At 33.6% G+C, this 22,459-nt stretch overlaps 3 protein-coding genes and 1 long non-coding RNA gene across 8 annotated transcripts in view; 2 read left to right on the forward strand and 2 right to left on the reverse strand.

The window, feature by feature from the left end:
- LOC135842779 (uncharacterized) lies at positions 1-1,082 on the reverse strand. The gene is made up of 4 exons (XR_010558184.1): positions 808-1,082; positions 587-736; positions 339-498; positions 1-240 (listed from the first exon to the last, which is right to left on the reverse strand). It is a non-coding gene; the product is annotated as an uncharacterized LOC135842779 (long non-coding RNA).
- A 161-nt stretch (positions 1,083-1,243) lies between these two features.
- LOC135842773 (microspherule protein 1-like) lies at positions 1,244-4,109 on the forward strand. 2 transcript variants are annotated; one of them, XM_065360402.1, is made up of 11 exons: positions 1,244-1,454; positions 1,579-1,712; positions 1,796-2,028; positions 2,103-2,321; positions 2,394-2,532; positions 2,611-2,697; positions 2,767-2,893; positions 2,964-3,120; positions 3,198-3,413; positions 3,488-3,618; positions 3,727-4,109. In XM_065360402.1, exons 1-10 carry the CDS (start codon positions 1,384-1,386, stop codon positions 3,575-3,577), a joined length of 1,473 nt encoding a protein of 490 aa, XP_065216474.1. In that variant the 5' UTR covers positions 1,244-1,383; the 3' UTR covers positions 3,578-3,618; positions 3,727-4,109. The 2 variants fall into 2 exon arrangements, with proteins under 2 accessions (XP_065216474.1, XP_065216473.1); XM_065360401.1 differs by lacking the exon at positions 3,727-4,109 and having other exon boundaries at positions 3,488-3,717.
- On the reverse strand, positions 3,845-5,557 carry LOC135842777 (interferon-inducible double-stranded RNA-dependent protein kinase activator A-like). The gene is made up of 2 exons (XM_065360408.1): positions 5,303-5,557; positions 3,845-4,657 (listed from the first exon to the last, which is right to left on the reverse strand). Exon 2 carries the CDS (start codon positions 4,655-4,657, stop codon positions 3,944-3,946), a length of 714 nt encoding a protein of 237 aa, XP_065216480.1. The 5' UTR covers positions 5,303-5,557; the 3' UTR covers positions 3,845-3,943.
- Positions 5,473-22,459, forward strand: part of alpha-Catr (alpha-catenin related) — a 95,213-nt gene continuing 78,226 nt past the window's right edge. For 2 of the 4 annotated variants that reach the window (XR_010558181.1, XM_065360396.1), the window contains exons 1-2: positions 5,473-5,601; positions 5,683-5,778. Coding sequence is in view for 3 of the 4 variants with exons in the window: in XM_065360396.1 (XP_065216468.1) it covers positions 5,599-5,601; positions 5,683-5,778 (99 nt within the window). In the remaining variant the exon portion in view is untranslated. Of the gene's footprint in view, positions 5,602-5,621; positions 5,779-5,848; positions 6,808-22,459 lie in introns of those variants that run through there. The other 2 variants (XM_065360398.1, XM_065360397.1) reach the window with 2 other exon arrangements.

Below are 22,459 nucleotides of genomic sequence, written 5' to 3' on the forward strand. Positions count from 1 at the left end.
AAAGTAAAAAACATTCTAATTTTAGACATCTATCTATTTTACGAAAAAAAAATAAACAATATTTAAAAGGAAAAAGTATTACAAATACCACAGTAACAAGACATAGACGAAAAACATGAACAATATTTTAAAAGAAACATCATAAAAAATACCATAAAAAGGCTGAAAGTTCTCTTTAAGGGCTCAATCAGTTACCTTCTTGAGCTTTCGCTATCCGGGGGGAAAAAACCACTGGCTCTCCTGTAAAACACAAAACATGTTGAATCAAAAAGAAATCACAAGTGTCAAGAATAATAAAATATGTGTATCGTATTTGTACACAAGCAATAATAAATTACATCGATTCTCTGAGTCTGAATAACAACACGAAAGCTAAACATACTACAACCACATTTACTGAAGTCAAAATATCGTTAAAGGCAACTATGAAACGCAATTTCTGAACAGATTTTTTGTGTTCCTTTATAAATTCTTTATGATCCGACACGATATCTCGAACTGAAAAAAAAATCTTCAATTGCAAATAATGATGCATATTATGTATGTACATGTATCATAAGAAAGAGATTGAAATTATAACGCGTACGAGCATATGGGATGTTAATTTCCTTCTCATCAAGAATCGATAATCTGATATTGTCTGTCTTCGGTTTTAATATTTTTGTTGATGGTGCAAACAAGCGTAAGATTCTTCTCCACATTTCGTATCTTGGTACACTTTTACTCAAATTTATTCCTGAAAAAAAATCGAATGTAACTAGTTCGATATGCAAATTATAGAGATCAATGATATACCTAATTACCTACATATGTGACACATTCGGTTGAAGACTGAAGTGAACAGTTCTGCTTGTTCAGCTGTTGTAATTAATTTAATTTAATTCAATTGAAAAAATACAACAATCGCGATCTTTACAAACACATCAGGCGTTATATGTACAACCTTCCAAAAAACGAAATATAGCCAATGCAACTTCAGGAACTTCGGCGATTTCATATTTTATATTTCATTTTCGTAAATCTTTGAATTATTTGAAAACACGAACGGAATTTCGTGATAAGATAAGAAAGTCCCGTTTTGAAATTTAAATAAGGAGCACAAAAAATCGTATTTACTCGCGTAATAACGGTAAAAACACGAAAAAAAATGCGCATCACGATGACGTCACTTGACGGCGCTCGCCATCTTGTCTGTGGTTTTTTCCTTCCCTTTCCGTTCCTTTCCTACATTTGTGTTTGTGTTTTTTTTTCACACTGTTTTGTTTTCCAATCTTGCATCTTTTTGATAAAATGTGATTAAAATTAATTAATTATTAGTGTTCCCTATTCCGTTATTAATTGAACGCTTTATCTTCTCTTCTTTGTATTAATATCGTATCCACCATGTCTTTTGAAGCTGCTACCGATCCTAACGCCGAACAAATGATGAACGCTGCGAATTCCAAACGCCGAAGGTAAAGACAGTTTCATCATCACTATTTTTGAGAAATTGATACAATTTGTACTCGTTAATTCCTCTCTAGACGATAAATTTCCAATTTAAATCTATTCTAATATCAATATCACTCGATTTTGTAGCAGTTCGAGGTTCATTAAACGAAGAAAATTTGACGATGAACTTGTAGAGTCGAGTTTGAATACACCTGTTTCCAATGTAATATCTAGACCTGGCAGAATGAGAACTCATTCGTTGAATAACTCGTCGTGCGGAGGTTAATACCTAATTCTAATCCATACCGAAACACTTTCAATACCGTAGAACTCGAATGATTTTATATTTACTATGTTCGTTTAGAGGGTACTCCAACACCCACCGAAATAACTCCTTTCGAACCGTTCCCTCAAATCGAACCTCCTCGCGGACGTAAACAACCCGTGAAAACAATGCAACCCGTTAGCACTCCTGGTACCAGTGGAGGATCGAGTAGAAAACGTAAAATGAATAGACACGGTTTGGCTTCGAATTACAAAGATTTAGGTAGATGGAAACCGGTCGATGATCTTTTACTCGTACAAGCTGTGCTACAAGTATGTATCATAATTTTTCAACCTTTGAATACATCTCTTCGACTCGATATAATATGATTCTGTTCTGTTTGTAGACTAGTGATTTGAAGGCTGTTTACCAAGGTGTCAAGTTCTCGTGTAAATTCACCTTCAACGAGATAGCTCAACGTTGGTACGCTTTAGTGTACGATCGTACTATATCTAAACTTGCTCTTCAAGCTATAAGCAATCTGCAATCGGAAGTTATTTCACATGTCGAATCAAATTGTCTTTATTCGGAAGCTGAAGAAGAACTTCTAGCTACTATTAAGTCTGTAAGTAAACTATCGAGTGTCAAATTCAACGATTTATTCAGATATGTAACTCATTTTGAATGGTTTTTTTAGACTACCGATGCGAGATCGTTAGAGTTCGAAGAACTATTACACAAAAATCGACACGTTTTTCATCGAGGTAGAACGCCTAAATCTCTGTACGTGCATTGGTGCATGATGAAGCAACACAACCTGTTATCAGATCAAATTGGTAAGATACTCTTCAAAAAATATTTTCCTTATTTCGAAGCATCCATCGATTAAATGCATGTGTTTGTTTTTCGTTCAGGATCCGAAAAACCTATTTCAGTTCCTCCAATGGCGAGTACAGAAGAACGTAATAATTCGTTACTAAATTCCTTCGGTACTGTGCCAGGTAAGTCTCCAAAATCTTACACCAGTCACGATTCAAGAACTAGTATTCTAATTGAACCTTTTCCATCAGATACTCCTTTACCAAGAAGTGAAAATATACCAACGTTTGCCGAATGTGAAGAGTTTCTAAATGATTCGGAACTACTGGGCGAAGTGAAAGATCCTGCGTTGGATAAACAGTTAGCCTTAATGGATAGGTAAATATTCGTCGGTTTTTGTATCGTAATCATGACCCTGTTCTAATTACACGATTTGTTCGTGTTTCAGAATTTCTAAAAAAGATATCAGAATGTTGGAAGACGAGCTAAGTCAAATTCAGCTAGCATCTGCTTCTGTACCGGGAGCGAATTCTATCGAATTTGATAACGAAACGTTGGCAGTTCTACGAGGCCGGTGTGTTCGTTATCTGATGCGTTCGAAAGAAGTATGTTTTACTCCTTATATTGTGTTCGGTTTGTTTGAGTTTGAGCGATATCGAATTAATCTGGTACTTTATCGTAGATCACTCTTGGTCGTAAAACGCAAGATAATCAAGTCGACGTTGATTTATCGCTCGAAGGACCAGCGTGGAAGATATCTCGACGACAGGCTACCATCAGAGTGAAGAATAATGGCGAGTTTTACATTTCTAGCGAAGGGAAACGACCCATATACGTCGACGGTAACCCTATTCTGCCCGGAAATAAACGAGTCATTAGTAATAATTCTGTGCTAGAGGTTGGTATTTCCCCCCCCCCCATTTTTATGGATTTCTTGACTTGTATTATTGAATATCTAAATTCAAATTTCAGATCGCCGGACTCCGGTTTATATTTCTCGTCAATTACGAATTTCTCAATATCGTTGTTCGAGAAACGGCTAAAATGTCTTCCCAAACGTAGCTGTTTTGTATTCGTTCAAGAATGTGTTGACGATGCTTTCGGTATATAAAGTAGAACGATTTGTTTTCATCTCGTGTAACCTATTTTTGTAATAATTTGTGATGTTGGTTTTACATTAAATGCCTTATTTTTTATTCTTATTTTTCTAGTGTTCGTTCGAATGAAGGGCATATTTCTCCGGTTTCGAAAGTTTCGAATTTCGTCGAATATTGGGGTAAATTTGAATTCAGTTCGGTATTACTACTACGTATACAGAAAAACATCGCGTCTCGTAACAATTTTTTATTATAAAAATAATTTGGAACGTAGAAAGTATAATAATAAGATAAAAACGTAAAAAAAAGAACAAATTAGAAATTAATCATATCACATGTTTAAAACAAGTAGAAATTCGATCGCGTTCTTGCAAGCGTTTTGTATCGCTTGCTCGGGACTTTCGCCTACGCCTCCGGCGGTGAATAAATTGATATTCATTTTGATCACGACTGCATACCGGTCGTTTTTGGCAGTCTCGAGGAATTCGGCGAAGTATCTAAGCTTCATTTCGTTGACAATAGCTTTGAATAGGGTACACGAATTACCCAAATTGACTACACCGATTCCGCTTATTTTCAGTTTATCTAGAGTCTTCGATTGAGGCGAGTTCACATCGGCTTTGATTTGATAATCTTCGCTGTTCTCCGGCAAGTCTCCCACGAAGGAACGTCGAAAACTGCTGTAATCAGTCTCTCGGTCTTCGAGAAGTTTCTCCAGATACATGTCCAATTTCAAACGATCGAAATGTTCTAATGTGTTACTAATCTCTTCTTCTTCTAGTCGAACTTTTTCAGCGAATTTCGAAGGGTCAATTTCGTGTAAAAGAACGAGCATATGATTCGCTGAGTTTCTTTTAGCTTCGTTTTTACTCGAACCAACGCCTTCGGTTGTCCGTCCTTCGAATCTACACTTGCATATAAATTCTTTACGATTGTTACGATCCATACGATCGGTGAAGGTATAATCTGGGGCTTTTTTATTCGTTCCGTACTTTTGAGCGTATTCGTTGAGTTTGCTGTGAGCAGGTTTCTCGACTTCGGGCATCTGAAATTGAAAAAAATCTTGGATTAGACGATGGGGAAATATTCGAGATAGTTTTATATTTTTTAGATCGTTTCGAAAGGTGTTTGATGGTGTTTGCTGTGAAAAATTATGGAAATGAGATGTTCGGTTTCAGATGAAATTCAATTCTATCGAGATAATGATTCGAACCGAAGAAGATCATAACAAACTATTGATGAAATACCAACGAGAAATAAACGATAGAATAATGAAAATAATTCAAATGCCATTGCAACAAAATGCAGAGAATTTCGAAGTTCCATGTTCATTTCGAATAGAAAATCTAACAAGTGATTCAACGATAGGCTCGACCAATGATAAGGAAGATGTAATGCATTATTGCATCATTCACTTTTATCAATACTTTGGAGTATTTTAATCGTAGATTTTAAAATCAGGAGTAAATTTAGGCAAAAATCCCAATGAATGACTCTAAAACAAATGACTTTTCTACGATCAGATCCTCAATCAATTTTGGTTTCAAGTTATGGTTCTATTATGAGATGAAGTTCACCCAAGCAAAGGTAACCGAACGAATATTTAGACTAAAGTTTATTTTTCTGATTCACAGGTGGTGTTAAATGGAATTGAATTATGTAAACGAATCGTTTCAACACTCGTACTTACTTTGTAGTAGGTAAGTGAAGGCAACTTGAGGTAACTGTATTTCTTATCAGCAGGCAGATAAGGACGGTAAACTAGAGTTTTGAGAATTTATTTGACTCGGTACGATACTACATCGATTAACTTGTTCGTTACCTTTTACAGGTTTACATTCGTTACATTCGAAACAAATCCACGAAGAGGAAGATCATCTACATCTTATTAATAACTTAACCCAACACGAGTAATATTTTCATCTGTCCGGAGTCCGGTGCTGGTTGAATTTATTTTTGGCTCATTATATTGATAAAAGTTACTTTATGGTTAGTGTAACAGATGGCGTTGCGTCGATTCGCTGCTGATAAGTGATTAATAATAATTATGTTTATGTTGCCCGACTGTAGTTAGCTATGGCTGAGTCGCCGTCGATAGATCAGCTAAATAATGTGGATATAAAAACCCGAAGCATCGAACAAACGTTGTTACCATTAGTAAAACAGGTAAGGGTTCGCTTAATTACTCGTTTAACGCACGCTTTGGCACGTACTCGATAAAAGTACGTAATTCCAGACACACCTATGCTTATCTTCAACTTTGAACGATTAACTATCACGCTAGAAGAATAATTTATCACTCGACAGCTACCTCGAAGCCGCTCAACCCCCTTCGAAGCAATCACTTCGAAATCGACTTGCAAATTAAACACGTATTAAGGTCAAGAAAAGTGATAACTTTGATCGTTCCGTTTCACTGACTAAACTCTCTTGGTACCGGAAACGCCACATCGATGGTCGTTTATCATCTTCGAGTCGATAATGGTGGGTTTTTCAACCCCTCTAATTGACTTTATTGCTCCCAAAAGCTCGATTAGAATCGACGTGAAGGCCAAGGACTTTGGTATTCCGAATTCGCTGCTTCGCTGCTGATTATAATTTTGTGATTAGATTCAGCTTCCGTAAGCTGCACTTAGATAGCGTACGTAGTATCGTATATACTCCTTCGTACTATCGATTTTACCAAGAAAAAATTTCGCTCGAAATTTTTCTCTTATCGATACTATACTACGACTACCTACATACCGTAGACAACTCGACTCTGTGTGGAATTTCATCTTAATTTTAATCCTCAGTCCGGTGGATAGAGGTACGAAATCTGCATAATACTTTGCCATCTGCACGACCAAGTCGTCTACAAGTTGCCAGCGACTCGACCAACGACAGCGAAGCGTTAATTTGCTAAATCAAATTACCGCGCGTACACCTGACAGTGATGTCATTCGGTATAAAATATCGACATTTGAGCTACATGTTCGTAGCTGTACTTGTACTCGCATGCGCCGCTGGTTTTTCCATTTTAAGCGTCTTTTGAAAATAAGGGTCACCCTAAGTATTAGTTAGTCTTCCTCGTATATAACTGTTATATTATATGCAATAATTAAAGCATTTCGTACCGACTGATATTATTTAAGATTATTTTTTTTTAAATTTAAATACTCACATGAAAAAATGGTCACACTATCTGAACAAAAGGTACGTAAGATTTTATTCTATATTTTTCCCATTCTGTTTCTCAATTCTTCATCGGCATTTTTACCCAAAATCTTACTCTTATACCGCTAAATTACTACCTATCTGTCGTGTAATAAAATGATCGTAAAAACGTTAAGATAATAGAGAAAAAATCCAGCTAACGTGATTTTCAGATTCGGAATTACATTCAAAAGATACAGACTTCTTTTCTGCGTGTGTTTGATGGAAAACTTTTATTCACCCGGTAACGTTGATGGTTTATCAGCTAAAAATCTCGTTTACGTGATGCCTGCTTAGTGCTTACCCTTCTTGCATACGGTTTTATAGAATTTCAAACTTTATTATTTATTATTGATTGCTCATTTTTGATTAATAATTGAACGCGAATCACCATTTGCTGTGTTTAAACGTATACCTACCGGAGAATAGGGTAATGAAACGCTTATTAAAAGTTCACGAGCACTTGTATCGTTAACGACGTTATATTTTCCCAACTTGCAAGTAGTTTTATTTTTACCCCTTTTTTTTTTTTTTTATTTTCATCATCGGTTTTCGTTGTTTTATTTTTATCGTTTTTAGAGAGAGTTCGACTTTATTATAAATATCTACACGTTATAATTTGTGTGTTTTAAAATGGTACTTTTACTTCTTATCTGATTCGTATTAAAGGTATACTACAAATATGAGACAAAAAGTAAGTTTCGTATGTCTTTTGAAGGCCTTTTTTGGTTGTGGTTTTTTAATGCGTTTTTGGTAAAAGTGCGTAAATTCGCACGTTTGGATTTCGCAGCTCTGTTCGCGTCGCGTCGTAAAATGTGACAAAAGAGTTTCCGCCACGTTATTATCATATTTTATTTCGCAACAGGCCATAAAATTACATACGCGATGATGTTACTGTTACTATACTGCCTATACTGCTACTGCTACATTCCCGGAAGCTGCGAATATTTTTCTAATTGCCTATATTTTCCATGTTGCTGTATACGAAAGTGTTGAAATGATGGATTTTCCTAGTTGTTGAGTCGTTGGGGTTTGTTTTATTATTGGTGTTTGGATGATGTATTTTTGTTCGAGTGTTGGAAGTTGGATTGAAATTTTGGAATTGATTGAGGTGTCTGGTGGCTGTGCAAATGTGGGGTTGAACTGAAAAATTTTAAATAATTTTGAGCTTTATCTAGGATAGTTACATAGAAATGAATTTGGTACTTTATACCTATTGAAATGCTTACGAGTATTTTGAAAATGAAAGAAACAGCAGGAAGACTCTTATTTATACGTGTGAAAATTTTTTTGTAATTTTTTTATTCTGCTCCCACCTTTAAAGGTGTTGGTTCTCATGTTTTTATGGGGAAAAAAATCCTTAAAAAATTTTAGTCTCCTCTTCCATCTGAAAGCTTAGTCGTGTCTGGAAGCCCTTGGAATGCTCAAAAACGAGAAAATCCAAAAAATTGGAATTTTTAATGTTTAAACCTAATCCATTTTTATTAAAAAAAAAAAATGATAGTTTCGACTGCCCTTTCCTCCTGAAAGTTGGGGAAAAGTGGAACTTTATGGAGAAAAATTCAGGCATTGAAATTCATATTGTGAAGGTAAGTTGAAAATTTTTTCAACGTTTTAATATTCATTTCATGTTTTTAATTCTTTTTTTCCTATTTTGAGGGCTTTGTGAGTTCCAATTTTTATTTTCTCATTTTTTTTAGAAAATGGGAGCTTCTAGGATGCTGACCAGATTTTTCATTTTTTTTAAAATTTTTGTCAACTTTAGGGGGGTTAACATTGTTTAAGAGATCGAAGAATGTTTTTTTCTTGAACAGAGGGCTTATTTAAAAAGGTTTTTACCAGAAATTGAAAATCTTCAAAAAAATGTTACAGACTTTTATTTTTTTTTTCAACTTTTGAAAGTTCTAGGATGCTGACAGAACCGAAAATTTTCAAGTTTTTTTTACATATGATAATTTAATTTTAATTTAAAAAATTTTTGTCTATTTTTTAAGGGCTTTACAAAGAGGTTGACATTGTTTAGGGGATCGAAGAAGGGGTTTTCTTAAAAAATGGTTTTATTCTGAAAGATTTTGACCAAAAATAGAAAATTTTCGAATCAATTGCAGAGACCTCAATTTGCATTTTTTACATCTTTTTGAGCTCCTAAACTTCTGATCACGCATGAAAAAATTTCAAAATTTCAAAATTTTTGTTCAAAGTTCACTTTTTTATTTTTAAAACTTTTTTTTGTTTTTTGTTTTTTTTCGATGACGGGGTTATGTATTTTAGAATTTTGATACTGATGAAATGAAAATTTCTTTTTAAAATATTACCAATTATTTAGAATAATTCTAACGTAGGATAGTTATTAATTAAGGATTTTTTTTAATGGAAATTTTCCATTTTTTTGATTTTTTCAACTTGGAGGGGGGAAGGGAGGGTGCTGATGCGACTTATTTTTGACTTTTGATAAAATGAGCAATGAGCAAACAGACAATTATTTTCTCATAAAATTCAGTAACTTCAGGAAATGGGAGCCCAAAAAAGTGCAACTTCAAAATATGAGTTATCCTATTCGTAATAAATAGCAGCAGTTTATGAAATTCAAATTTTTTTATTCAGTTCAAAATGTACCTAATCTGATTATTTGATCTTATTTCTTCCAAATGTTCGAGAGCCTGATTGAGTCGCTCTGGAGGTTCTAGTGCACTTTAATTGTTTTCCAGTAAGTATTATTAAGTGGAAAAAAGGGAATTTTAATTCTTTCAAAAATTAAAGTTTAGACAAATGCCAGGAAATTCTGCAATTTTCACTCCAAAATTGAAGAATTTTGTGAATAAAATTAGCTGCAGTGTTCATAATTTGGAGACAGTAACTCAAACATTTTGAATTATTGGAAAGATAATATTTTAAATGTATTATTCTTTTTTTTGGGGGGGGAGGGGGTTCTTACGAAAGATTCACAATTTTTTGGAGGACTGGAGGACGTTATTTCTTGAATAATATGAGTGATTTAGAGAAATTTTGACGCAGAAATTCAAATTTTCGGATAATTTTTGCTGACTTTTTTAATATTCTGTTTTCCTATTTTTTTCAACTTTGGAGAGGTTGCGAGTAAAAAGAATTTTGATGCATAAATTGGGAATTTTCACTAAAAAAGTAGTCATAAAAACCAATATTTTTCTCATGAAGGTAGGCAATCGGCATACTTGAAATAAAGATCACAAAAATGTTGCAAATTTTGACCAAATTCAATGAAGACTTGTTGCGGAACTCGGAGGTACCCTTGGAGAGGATAGATATGGGAGGAAAAGGAGGAATTTTCGAAAAAAATCTGTTTTTCTCGTGCAAGGGAAATTGTTTCCTGTTTAAAATTTTCATCGCATTTTTTGTACTTTTTTTTTGGTTGATGGGGCGGGAGGGTGTGGCTTTTAGCACGAATTAATTTTGATTGCTGAGAGGGGGAAACGACTAAAGTTTTCATTCTCAATGATTGATTTTTTAAAATAATTTCCTAAATTTTAGGAGTTTTTTTTTCACATGACTAATTTTTAGTAAAATTATCAAACTGAGAGTCTGTAGCTCCTCAATTGTAATACTTGGCGTAAATCTGTTCGCAACATCAGAAAGTACATAAATTCAAATAAGGTTCAAAATGTGTTTTCGAAGATTTCAAAAATTCAATTTTGAACTTTTCAAATTAAAAGCTCAATATTCGAACTAGGTATCTCATATAAAATCTTTGAAGACACCATAATTTTAAACATTTAAAACATGCTTTAGGTACGTGTAACCATCGAGTATGGTTTTCAGTCTAGGATTTCAAAACAATTTGGGGTAGCGGATTAAAAGACTACAAAATTTTGAAAAAAGTTGAAAAAATGAACGAATTGGGTTACAGCTTTAATATTTATAATTTGCTTATAAGTAGATCAAGAACTCAAGAAGAGGAAAGAGGGAGGGAGTTAAATGCTAAGCCTACTGTACCTTGTTCAATTATTAATATTTTTACAAAATCATGATCTCGAGGTAATGGTTTTAGAAATTTATGTTCATAACGTCTTTTAAGTTTGCAAATTTTGAAAACAACCACGATGTCAATGAGAATGACACATGTTTCCTTCATCTTGGACATTAATAATTTTTCTTCAATTCAAACATTTTTTAGAATATCAGCTTATATTCACAGTTTTATTAATAATTGTTGAAATTCGGAAAGCATCGCCTGTTATCTTACAACTGACAAATTGAAACGTGCTCAACTGCAGTATGAATTATATTTACAAAACTTCATTGTTATTGATAAGAAAAATGTCGGAATTAATTTATTTCACGATAGTTACGGTATAATTCGCAGGCTTGTAGGACACTCAGGTTTTGAGGTTGCTCCAGAAACAAGGTCTTTGTTTGGAGCTTTCAAACCGTCTGGTCCTGTCATTCTGTTCTACATTTAACTTCTAACACATTAGATGAGTTGAAAAATGGGATTTTTGATTTCAGAATATTAAAACTTCAAAAGAAATTGAATTATAATGGAAATTTATCTGAAATAGGCATCTAAAATGGCATTATAAATTTGAAAAATTGGATGTAACTGAGGTCCAAACCGCGGTTATTGATCCAATTGTTTAGAAAGGTCTTTGGGTATTTTTTCTGAAGAGGGTCATCTGTTCGGTTAATATTTTCATAAATTTGTTTTAGAGGGCTGAGTGAGGTCTGGTCCGGTCCACTCAGTCTTGTGAGCATTTTTGGGTCTGATCTGACAAGTCTGTATTCATTGTCTTGGTTGTTTTCAAAATTCACAAATTTTGAGGTATGATCATAAATTTCTGAACTATTACCTCGAGATCATCATTTTGCAAAAATATCAATTATGAATATTCACATTAAATACTTCCACATGGAAGTTTCACATACTGTCAAAACCCCTAATTTCGGACACTTTTTCACGTTTTTCGTAAAAGGCTTTAAAACGAGCGATTCAACTTGGTGTTTGTCTTCACATTCTCATAGAATGTCACCGTGTGAACAGTTTTTGAGCATCAATTTATAAATTTTACGTGATTTTGTTTGTTTAATTTGAATTCGAAAAGTGTCCGAAATTAGGTCCAATGTATCCTAATTTCGGACACTTTTTCTTTATCGTGCGAACTCGAAAATTTTAGTTGAAAAAGAAATTATTTACCCCTGAAAAACGACTACAATCAAAAACAGCTCGAATCATGATGTGAAATGTGGAAAAAAAGGATTTTTCAAGGAAATGTTCAGCACTCTCATTATACGCTTTCTTGTTAGAAAAATAAGTTGGTAACATTGAACAATTTCTTATCAAACTCCTTGTTGATGATTTTACGGCTCAGACTTTTACTTTTCAGTATGGTTTTTAGGAAAATGAGTGAAATAATAGTGCAATTCTTCATCAAAACTGAAAACACTTGAATAAAATTCCGTTGAACTCGAAAAATACACATTTGCAAGTGCGTCAGTGTTACCCTTCCAAACTCAGTAATGCGTGAACCAAAGTGTCCGAAATAATGATCCGTTTCGCGACTTTTTCAGTTTTTAGGATTTAAATAATAGAAACAAAACGTGAAATTTGAGGAATGAATTTTATTTTTAATTACCAGTGACTTCTTGATATTATAGAGCGATTTTCATGGTTATGAAAGCATTTGGATAGACGCTGTGAATAACTTTTTCCTCACTCTTTATATGAAGCACTTTGTAAAGTCCATTTTAATGACTAAAGAAATAGTGTAAAATGAAAATTCTTACATCAGGGAGATTGTCCGTGATCTAAACTAATAGAAGAAGTGTTCACTTTTACTTGTACTCTTAGTTCTTATCAATAAAATAGCAAAAACATCAAGTGTCCGAAATTACGTACCCTGTCCGAAATTAGGGGTTTTGACAGTATTTCATCATTAAAGGTATTCTCTACCTCTGTGAAAACGTTCGAAATATGAAGCCGATTTGTTCGTTATTTTCATTGTTTGTTCATAAGATTGCGTGTAATCGAGTGAACAAATTTAGTCGTACTTATGTCCCCCGACTCGCTCCCATCAGAACTTTGGGCAGAGATTTCTCCGTGAATTTTCAAAATTCTTTCAATTTTTTTTTCACCAATGCTAATACTTTATCATTGAAAGCGAGGTTATGTAAGCATTGACTTTTTATATATGGACTGCTAGCGGCCCATAAGCTTAACATACGCCTATTGTCTTGAACATAGTAAGTCGCGGGTCGCAATCTGCGCATGCGCCAGCTCTGTTATGACGTTATACCACCCTGGTACAGTTACGCAGAGGTGCGGGAGGTATAATGTCGTCACCTGGTACGACGTCATTTTTCAGATTCTGGCATGCGCAGAAGCCAAACCAAGACTAACTGATGAACTATGTTCAAGACCATTGGCTTATGTACCGCTAGCAGTCCATATCTAAAAAGTCAATGGTACATATGTAGCCATATTCTCTAATTTAGCTTTTCTAACAGAGATCTGAGCATCAATTGTACCTCCATTTAATTCCAAATGATGGCCACAAAATGACATAAATCAAAAATATCTCGACATACCCTCGCTTTTGAATGGTTTTTGCGTAAAATAAATCAAACCCCACGAAAATCCGTCCAATAGTTTTTGCACAATCCCTAGCCAAAGTTTGTAGTTTTCATCAAAAATCGCTACTGATAACAGGGGGTAGAGAATAGCCTTTAGTATCTATAATTTGTCGTGAATCTTGGATCAAGAACAATAGACCAGCATGAAAGTGTTGTATGAATGTTTCAATTGCAGAAGAGTTGATGGTGGTCCGTTTCTCATACCTGATCTTCCTCTTTTTCCTTCCAAATGACTCTCAAAATTTATTCCTTTCACTTATGTTGGTGTTGATTACTTTGGCCCTTTGTATGCCAAATGTTGTGGAAATGTAAAGAAATTCTTCGTTGTTATTTTCACCTGCTTAACTGTCAGAGCTATTCATCTGGAACTTGTCAAAAGTATGAAAGCTACTAATTTTTTAATCATTTTTCGTCGTGTTTTACGGAGAGAAACATGCCTATAAAGATCATTTCTGATAATGCCGCACAATTTGAACAATTTAAATCATTCATTGTACTTGTTTGGAGAGAAAATTTAAGAAGGAACAACAAATTCGTTTCTTTCCTTCTCAAAAGTAATATCGAATGGAAGTTGAGTCCTGAAAATGCTCCCTGCATGGGAGGTGTCTGTCTACAAACGTTTGAGTTTGTCAGTGAAGAAATGTATTAAAAATTCAGTCTCCGGCATGCACAATTTTGAAAAATATGAAAACAATGTTAAAAGAAATTGAAAATGTATTAAACTCAAGGCCGCTCACATATGTATCTGGTGATCTTGAAGATGTCATTACTTAGTTATTACTCCAGCTCATTTCATTTGTAATTGATGAAGTCATATTTCAGTTGACAACAAATTGGGTGTTGTTTACAACCCAATGGCTCTAAACTGTATTGAATTGAAGGCATGAGATCATGCACCAGGTAAACCACTTGACCTTGTCAAGGGTATGGTTGTGACTGTATATAATTGGCCATAAGCCAATGTAATACTCTCTGGGAGATGTTAACTCTTCTGAGTGTAGGACAAAACTGACTAGGAGAACCACTAAAGGCCTCGAAGTAACCTATAAAGGTAGGAGGAGAGAACTAGTTCCACCTCCACCAACCATTAACCATGCAGGTGTTCTTTATTCAAACCCCTAACCTGCAGGTGTTGGAAGGACTGGGGGTTAAACAGGGTACAATGAGCTATAAATCAGCCATTGTTATCATTAGATTTGGTGGCACCTGCCTATGGCAGGTAGAAAGTATCCACAGACAATGAACAGCAGGGGTTCTAAAGAATGAAATGTATACCTGCTCCTACCCCATGCTCAGGAGTTCTGAACAGTTGTTAATACAAGATCCAAATTATCCAACATTTGGAATTCATGTAAAAAGGTTTTACAATCGTTTTGGTCTAGTTCTGTTTACTAAACTTTTAAAAATCATAAGAAAAATTCACCTTTCAAAAATCCATCTGGGTCCAAATTTGAAAATTTTTCACTTTTCTCCAACACTTATCACAGTCTGAAAATCGATTTTTCCTCCTCTATAGAAAAAATCACGAAGTACGAGTAAATCAGCCTCGATTTCTAATTAAAACCTGCCACCAAAGTGCTTATTTCATTTCATTTCATTTTTTTTTTTTCGTTTTAAATTTCAAGTTGCTCGTTTATAAAAAATCTTTTACATTAAAAAAGTCGTAATACTAAGCACTTCATGTTACAATTTTACATTTCATTTCATCCAGAGAGTGAAAAAAATCACCTTTTTGCATATACATAGAAACCCTCGTAAGAACAATTTGTAATTTCACTCCACTCGTTTTTTACGTATACCTCTCGAAAAGAAAAAAATCCTATCCTAAACTAAAAGAAACACCTAAGCACCTCTAGAAATTACTCGTTAGTAATTTACTATCGCAAATTACATCTGTAGTAGGTACCTACCTACAATGTACGGTACCAATTAACGTATGGAAAAAAAAACACCCTAAAAGCTAAGAAAAACGGTACCTATACTAACGAAAAAGATTTTCAATTCCAGTCGCTTATATAAAAGCCATTCGACAAAATACTAGTCCGGGAAAATATTCGCGTTCGCGAATAAACGCTCGTCCGGAAAATATATCAACAAAATTAACAACAAAAGCGTAAAAGAAAATTAACCAATTGAAAATATTCGTCGGAATTTTCAAAAGACTGTTCGTTCACGTTCGCCTTGCTTAAAGCACATCCTCATTAGCTGACCTAAAAGGCAACTTGAATACAAATAATTGAATGAGGCTCGTTGTTGTGTTCAGTTGTTTTGATGATGAGAAGAAAGAGAAGAAAAAAAAGCTCGAGAAAAGAGCCAATTTACCTGGTCGGCGTGATTTCTCGAGGTACCTATATAAGAGTATAAAACGTGTACAATGTACAATGTACAATGTACCCTACCTGCCTGTGTAGTATAGTAAAAAGAATAGCGTAGTCTATAATTTACTTAAACGAAACAGAAAAAAAAGACTATCGGAGTTGGAAAAACACTCCTCACTATTGTGTGGTCTCGAATGAACTTAATTTTATAAATTAATTTTTTTCTTCGCTCAAATTGTCTTATACTTATGGAATAACGTGGAAAATTACCAACACGGAACATACGAATATGACAACTACAGGGCGGTCTTGAAAGTCGCTGCTTTTCAAAGTGTTGCTGTACATTTGCCCCATATACCGAATGAAAAACGATGTCAATAAAGTATTTTAAAAATTCAACGTTACTTTGAAAATTTGATCAGTTAGTTTAGTCGTACTAGTCACGCGCTTTATACTTTGTACGTAAAAAATCATAAGGTATACGTGTGCGTTTCGTTCGCGTTTTTTTTCTTTTTTTTTCAAATTACAAGCGATACGAAACTTTGAAAGGTTAGAGCTTCTTCAATACTCGAGTGGTAGGCGAAAGTATCGTATGACCTTTTTTATGGTATTCGAACAAAGTTACTGGAGTCTCTCAGTGATCACTTTGTACGACGAGTTTTCGCTTTTTTTTTTAGTTTGACGTTTTTGAAAGGGCTACGAGTACAGGGTGTCTTTCTACAGGGTGTCTGGTCTCAAAATAATCTTATATGTTGAGTCCATATGTGTGGATGTTTGTCAAATCTCGGAGTTGAAGGTGTCAAATTTTGTTCAAACAATTTTTTTATTGAATAATTCGCCCCTCCCCCTCCCATTTTTATGTACCTAGTTGAAAAGGAAAAGAATACAGATTTGGTGCTAAAAAGATATCTGAAATATTGCACATGGTTTCAAATTGGGTAAAACACATGAACTTTGATTTCTGGATCGACGCCAACGTCCTTGACTGATAGGATAGCAAATAATGGTATACTAAATTTTTACGACCTAAAATCAATGCTCCCTTCTTGTACGAGTAATTTAATCGTAGGTACCGAACCTACTGCTGTCGATACGACAAATGTCTGAATTGGGGATAAAAAATATTCCAGGTTTTATTCGCTCTCTTTTTAAGATCCGCACCGTAAATTTTCGCCATAAAATTTACTCGTTTTTGAGTTTAACTTTCCGTATTCGTCGAGCTCTCGAGGTACCCAATTTAGTGAAGTCGACGGGTACGATGTTTCATTTGAGATCACCTTCCGATTGAAGCTGTTTGTGTGTTTTATTACGATCGTAATTGGAATTTTAAAACATGATTGCTCGCTCCGATGCTGATTAAAACTTCAATTATGTTACATTTTTTTAAAATGCAAAATTACTCTCGCAGTTTTGGTCATATCCAAGAGGGTGGGGGGGGGGGGAATTGAAAATCTCAAAATTATGTATAAATTATTGGAAAAATTAAATGGTCGGTTATCCAATCACACATTTGAAGATTTTCTGGCATTTTCTGAAAAAATTTAGTTGAAAAATGATTTTTTTACTCAGGTCGGAATACTAACGTTACTAAAATCATCTTAAAGTCTCGCTTTCTGCCAAAATTGCCAAAATAAGAGCAAAAAATCTCGTCTCTTATCAAAATTTCTAAATGGTCTCGTTTCTTGCAAAAAAATAAAATTCCAAAAATCTTAATTTTTTTACAAATTACCGAAAAAATACATAAATATGAAAAAAGGTCTCGTTTTTCTCGACACCTCCCATTTTTTCTTCAAAAATTGCGAAAAATTATATTTTTTCATTTCCTTTTTCATAAATTACTCAAAGGGCAGCATTTTTATACTCTACCTAATAACAATGAAAATAATCTCGCTTTTCCGACAAAAATTTCAAAAAATTCTCGTTTTTTCAAAAATTCCGAAAACTTTTGATTTATTTTCAAAAATTACACAAAAATTGTAATCTTTTACCAAAAAATACCAAAAGTTTCATTTTTACACGAATGGAATGAAAAAAATGTCGTCTTGCTTTTTTGCTAAAAAATTGATGAAAATTCTCATTTTCTAGCAAAATTGCAGGGTATTGCTTCAAAAAAAAATTGCTTTTTTGTCAAAAATTTAAAAAAAAAAAAATATTTTTTTTCAGTAATGCTAAAACTGTCAAATTCTTGCTATGCGGAGTCGCTATAAATTTTCACTTTTTTTCGAAAAATACTCAAAAAATCCTACTTTTTGCTAAATTTGCCAACTCAACCTGCTGTTTGCAAAAAATTATCAAAAATTCACGTTTAAAAAATACATAAAAATGCTCGTTTTTTGGAAAAATTTCCTAAAAATCGTCGTTTTTTGAAAAATTTTTAAAATTTTACTTTTTTAAAAAAATTGCTTAGAAAATCACGTTTTTTTGTCAGAAATTTCCAGAAAGCTTCTTCTTTTGCTAAACTTTTCAAAGTCTCGCTTTTTTTTTCTTTTTTTGCTAAAAACTGCAAAAAATGACCATTTTTTATCAACCCTTTTTTATTTTATTTTTTCGACTCGAGAACGCCGTACAAAAGGGCTAATGTTGATTAAGGGATGATAAGAAAATTTTTCATGAAAAATGTAGAGCAATTTTGATGCAAAAATCGAATCATTTTTAAAGATGTTATTGTTTTTTTCGTTTACAACGTTATATTCTTCATTTTTTCGATTTTTACAGTCACATTTTATTCAACGGGGGGGGGGGATTCAGGGTAACCAACATTTCTTCGATAAATGTGAAAAAAAATTGAAAGGTTCAGCATTGTTCAAGAGGGCAAGGTAGCTTTTTTTATTGGAAAAATAGTGAATTTAGAGGGAACCTCTTCAAGTGTCCGACTTCAATTTGAAAAGGACTGCGATTATTGGAAAGAAAATGGTCTGAAACTCCCATGATCAAAATTTCAGCTGCCAAAATTGGTCCCTCAATTTTATATATTGGCGAATTTTTGAAATTCCAAAATTGATCATGCCTAGTATGAAAATTAGTCGTGGAAGGAACACACATCAACTCCCTCAAACCGAATTCCACCATTTCCAGTGATTCTGAAGCCTTCAGTGTGACCTTCGATTTCTCTGGGATTTTTGAATTTCTCCTGTATGTTAATTTGGGCACCTGAAAAGATCTGATTTCTAGCATAATTACCTACTTATTTAGGATGAAAAAATAAAAAATCTTCTGTTCATGAGCTACATTTTGAACGTGGCACAAATGGCTGTATATTGTATGAAACCAATTCTCTGAATCTAATTTCACCATTTCGAGCGTTCCTGGAGCCTCCAGCATTGTTTTCCATTGCTCTAGAATTTTTTGAATTTCTCCAGAAGGTGTGGAAATTGATTTGGACAGCTAAAAATCGAATTCTAGTTTATTCTCACCCTGTTTGAAGAGTTCATCCATGTTTGAGCCGATTTTTAGGAAGGGAACCTGGAGTGTTTTTTGACCAGTATTGCGAGAAAGAATTTAAAGAATCAATAATTTTTTGTTCGCAGGGAGATGTTTGAAATTTGCACGAATAGCTTCATCTTGTCTAAAACCAATCCCCGAAATTGAAATTTCACAAAATTCGAGCCATTCTGGAACCTCTACCGCGATTTTCGATTTCTCCAGAACGTGTGGAAATTAATTAGGGCTGCTAAAAATATAATTGTGTCGTCAAACAGGTCGAAAATAAGTGAATACTCGATTTGTAGCTACCAAATTCAGTTTCTGGAGAAATCGAAAATTGCACTCGAGGCTCCAGAATGCCCTTAAACAGTGAAATTTGGTTCCAGGATGTCGATAAACGTCTCGGAACCAATTTTCATCATTTTCATTAAGAATCAATTCTTGGGAAGAAAACACATTTCTAAAATTTTCCTGAAATCAAAAAATCAATTTGAGTTGCTGAAATTCTGGTTGTAAAGGTTTCAGACCATGTTTTTTTTTAAAAAAAATTGCAATAGCGTTCAAATCGGAACTCGGTCTCAAAAATTAAAAATCTCCATCATGATGAAAACTTCCTAATTATGGATTTTTTAAAAAATTTTCACAGAGGAGGAGGAGAGCTTCCTTACCACTTTTTTTATGCCTTGGTGAAAAATCAAAAAATGGTAAATCATTTTCTCATAATATTCAACTATTTATGAGGGGAGGGGTTGGGGATATGAGAAAAACTAATTCAAAAGATGGACCATCCGAGTCGATTGTGTGCAATTGGAATGTAACCAGAAATCAGATTTTCCTGAGTATTGCAATTCAATTTTTCCATCAGTCTATGCAATTTTTGAACGATTTTAGAAAATTTTAAATCCCTATAGGCTCCTTGGTGTTTCAATTATTAGTCAGCTGAAATTTTTTTGTGTGCTGTTTACTATAAAAGTGAGTGAAGTCAATGACTGAGTGACTTTTGTAAACATCAAAATGTAATTTGCCTTATGTGATGATACAATATTACATATATTTTTAATAATTTTATAGTTTCTTATAACTTATGAATTTAAAAAAAAAATGTTATACAGTTTTTCTTTTATTTTATCAATTTTTTCAAGACTTGAATTTTTAATTTTTGTAACTTTTGAAGTTGGTATTATCTTAGGTTGATTTTTTAACCCTTAAAGACCCAGGCTAATCCTGAGATGTTGTGTGAAAATGCTTTCAATTTCCTGAATTAGATCATCACAAGCATCACTTTAACCCACAGTTTGCCCCCCAGCCCCTTAAAGGCGTCTCGTAAAAGCCGTACCGATTTATTCAATTTTTCTTGAAAACCGAGAAAGCAAAAACCGCAATGAGGTCAATCATGGAACTGAATGATATAGTATCATTAGGTGTACTGAATGAGTGAAAGCATATCCCCAAAGAACACCCCACCCCTTTGGACCCATGCTCCATTTTTGGATAAACATATTGATGGTAGACCCTTCACAAAATGAAATCATGAAAGGTGTGAAAATGGTGGACCAGAGCGATTTTTTGAAAATTTGGTTCGCTTGTCTCGATAAAAACCCGAAAAAACAGAGCATAAATACGCAAAGTACATAATATGGGAAATATTATCAAGTAGGCTTGAAATGACAGAAACAAGAATTGAAAGGAACACAGATGCTTTTAACAGCACATAAGTTCAGATAATCTACAATCCACCCATCAAATCATTTTGTTTCCAATCATGATATTTCATGATGTTCAACTTCACTATCAATGATCGAGGAGGGATAGTGACTTCTTCATGAATGCTTCAACATTATGAAATGCCAGAGACAGCTGCAATTTGACAGTGTAAAGCTTTTCAAAGTGGTAGATAAGCCTATTTCGATACTTCTGCAGAAAAACAATCGTACCGCTAACCTTTTGCGGGATGTAACTATTTGTTGACAAATATCGAGAAAGAATATCAACTTCAGCAGGAATTTCTCAAAACATTCAAAAGTTCAGAGTTGTGGTTGAACAACAGTTGACAGGGTGTCTAACAGGTACTGCAGGTACTGCAAGTACTGTAAAAGTACTGCATTGAAATCCTCGGTACTGCAAGTACTGTAAAGTACTGCATTTTGCCTGAAAAGTACTGCATTTTTTCTCAAACTCATTTCAGTTTTTGGTGAAAATTGTGCTTAAAATGGTTAAAAACCACTATTTTTCAAACAAAATTCCAAAAAAAAATTTTTCGCCCTCACTTTGCTCGGGCAATATTTTGGTTTTCTTTTCATATTTCTCAATTTTAAAAAAACTCATAAAAATCACATTATGTTTGGTCAGTTTTCATCTATGTATACCTTTTAATTTTTCCAACGGACCACCTACCCAAAGTTGTCAAATTATAAAAAGTCAGCAAATTTGCCCAAATGTGCTGATCGTGTTGGGACTCGTCAATGTCAATAAATTTTGAAAATTTTTAGTCTTAATAAAGAGGTTTAATTACCAACTTTTGTGAGACTTGAATAGCACATTTTAAGAATTTTTCGCCCTCGCTTCGCTCGGGCTGACGAATGCAGTTTCTCTTTTTCTGAATTTCTAGGTCTATTGGTTTTTTTTTTACAAAATCAAACTTTCTAAAAATCCATCATTCAAACTCAAAAAGATGTTTGAATCAAAAATAAACTCCTCACATGAAAAAAATTTTTTTTTATTGCTCGAAATACAAAAATTTTGAGAGCTTATGCCCTTACTTCGTTCGGGCTTTTTTGCTTTTCTTTTTTGGAACTGAAATTTATTTAAAAAAATTGTTCAAATTCTGAAATTTTTAAGCCAAAAAAATCAATCTCTTCCTATAAAAAACCGTGTTCTTTCATTTATCAAAACAGGAATTTTCAACTTGTTTACTTTTATGGTTATTATTTTATTTTTTTTCAAAATGATAAAGTTTTTATGTTTAAGGCCTCTAAAAATTGAAAAATGAAAACGATTTTTTTTCAGTCATGATAGGCTATGAATATATACCCTTATTAGTTATTACAAATTATAAAATTCAACTTATTCGGATTTCTTCATAATTTTAGCGTTTGAAATTTCAAGTTTTTGCTGCCAAGTGGCAAATTAGTGTTTGAAAACTCCTGAAAAAATGGAATTCTTTTTTAAAAAAATTTTTGAACCTCAAGATATGAAAGCTGAAACTGAAAACTGAAAACTGAAAACAAACTGAAATTAACAAGTTTTTCCATGTAAACTAAAAAATTACTGCTTAATTCCAACTGTTTCAAAAAGATTTTTTTTTGGGG

Source organism: Planococcus citri, chromosome 4 (genome assembly GCF_950023065.1).
Source record: "Planococcus citri chromosome 4, ihPlaCitr1.1, whole genome shotgun sequence".
Taxonomy (NCBI): domain Eukaryota; kingdom Metazoa; phylum Arthropoda; class Insecta; order Hemiptera; family Pseudococcidae; genus Planococcus; species Planococcus citri.

Excerpts from the sequence above, each read along its gene's own strand:
- LOC135842773 (XM_065360402.1), top strand. The coding sequence starts at position 1,384 with ATGTCTTTTGAAGCTGCTACCGATCCTAACGCCGAACAAATGATGAAC. Across the intron at positions 1,455-1,578 it reads GCGAATTCCAAACGCCGAAG|CAGTTCGAGGTTCATTAAAC; the intron begins GTAAAGACAGTT and ends TCGATTTTGTAG. Across the intron at positions 2,533-2,610 it reads CCTGTTATCAGATCAAATTG|GATCCGAAAAACCTATTTCA; the intron begins GTAAGATACTCT and ends TTTTTCGTTCAG.
- LOC135842777 (XM_065360408.1), bottom strand. The coding sequence starts at position 4,657 with ATGCCCGAAGTCGAGAAACCTGCTCACAGCAAACTCAACGAATACGCT.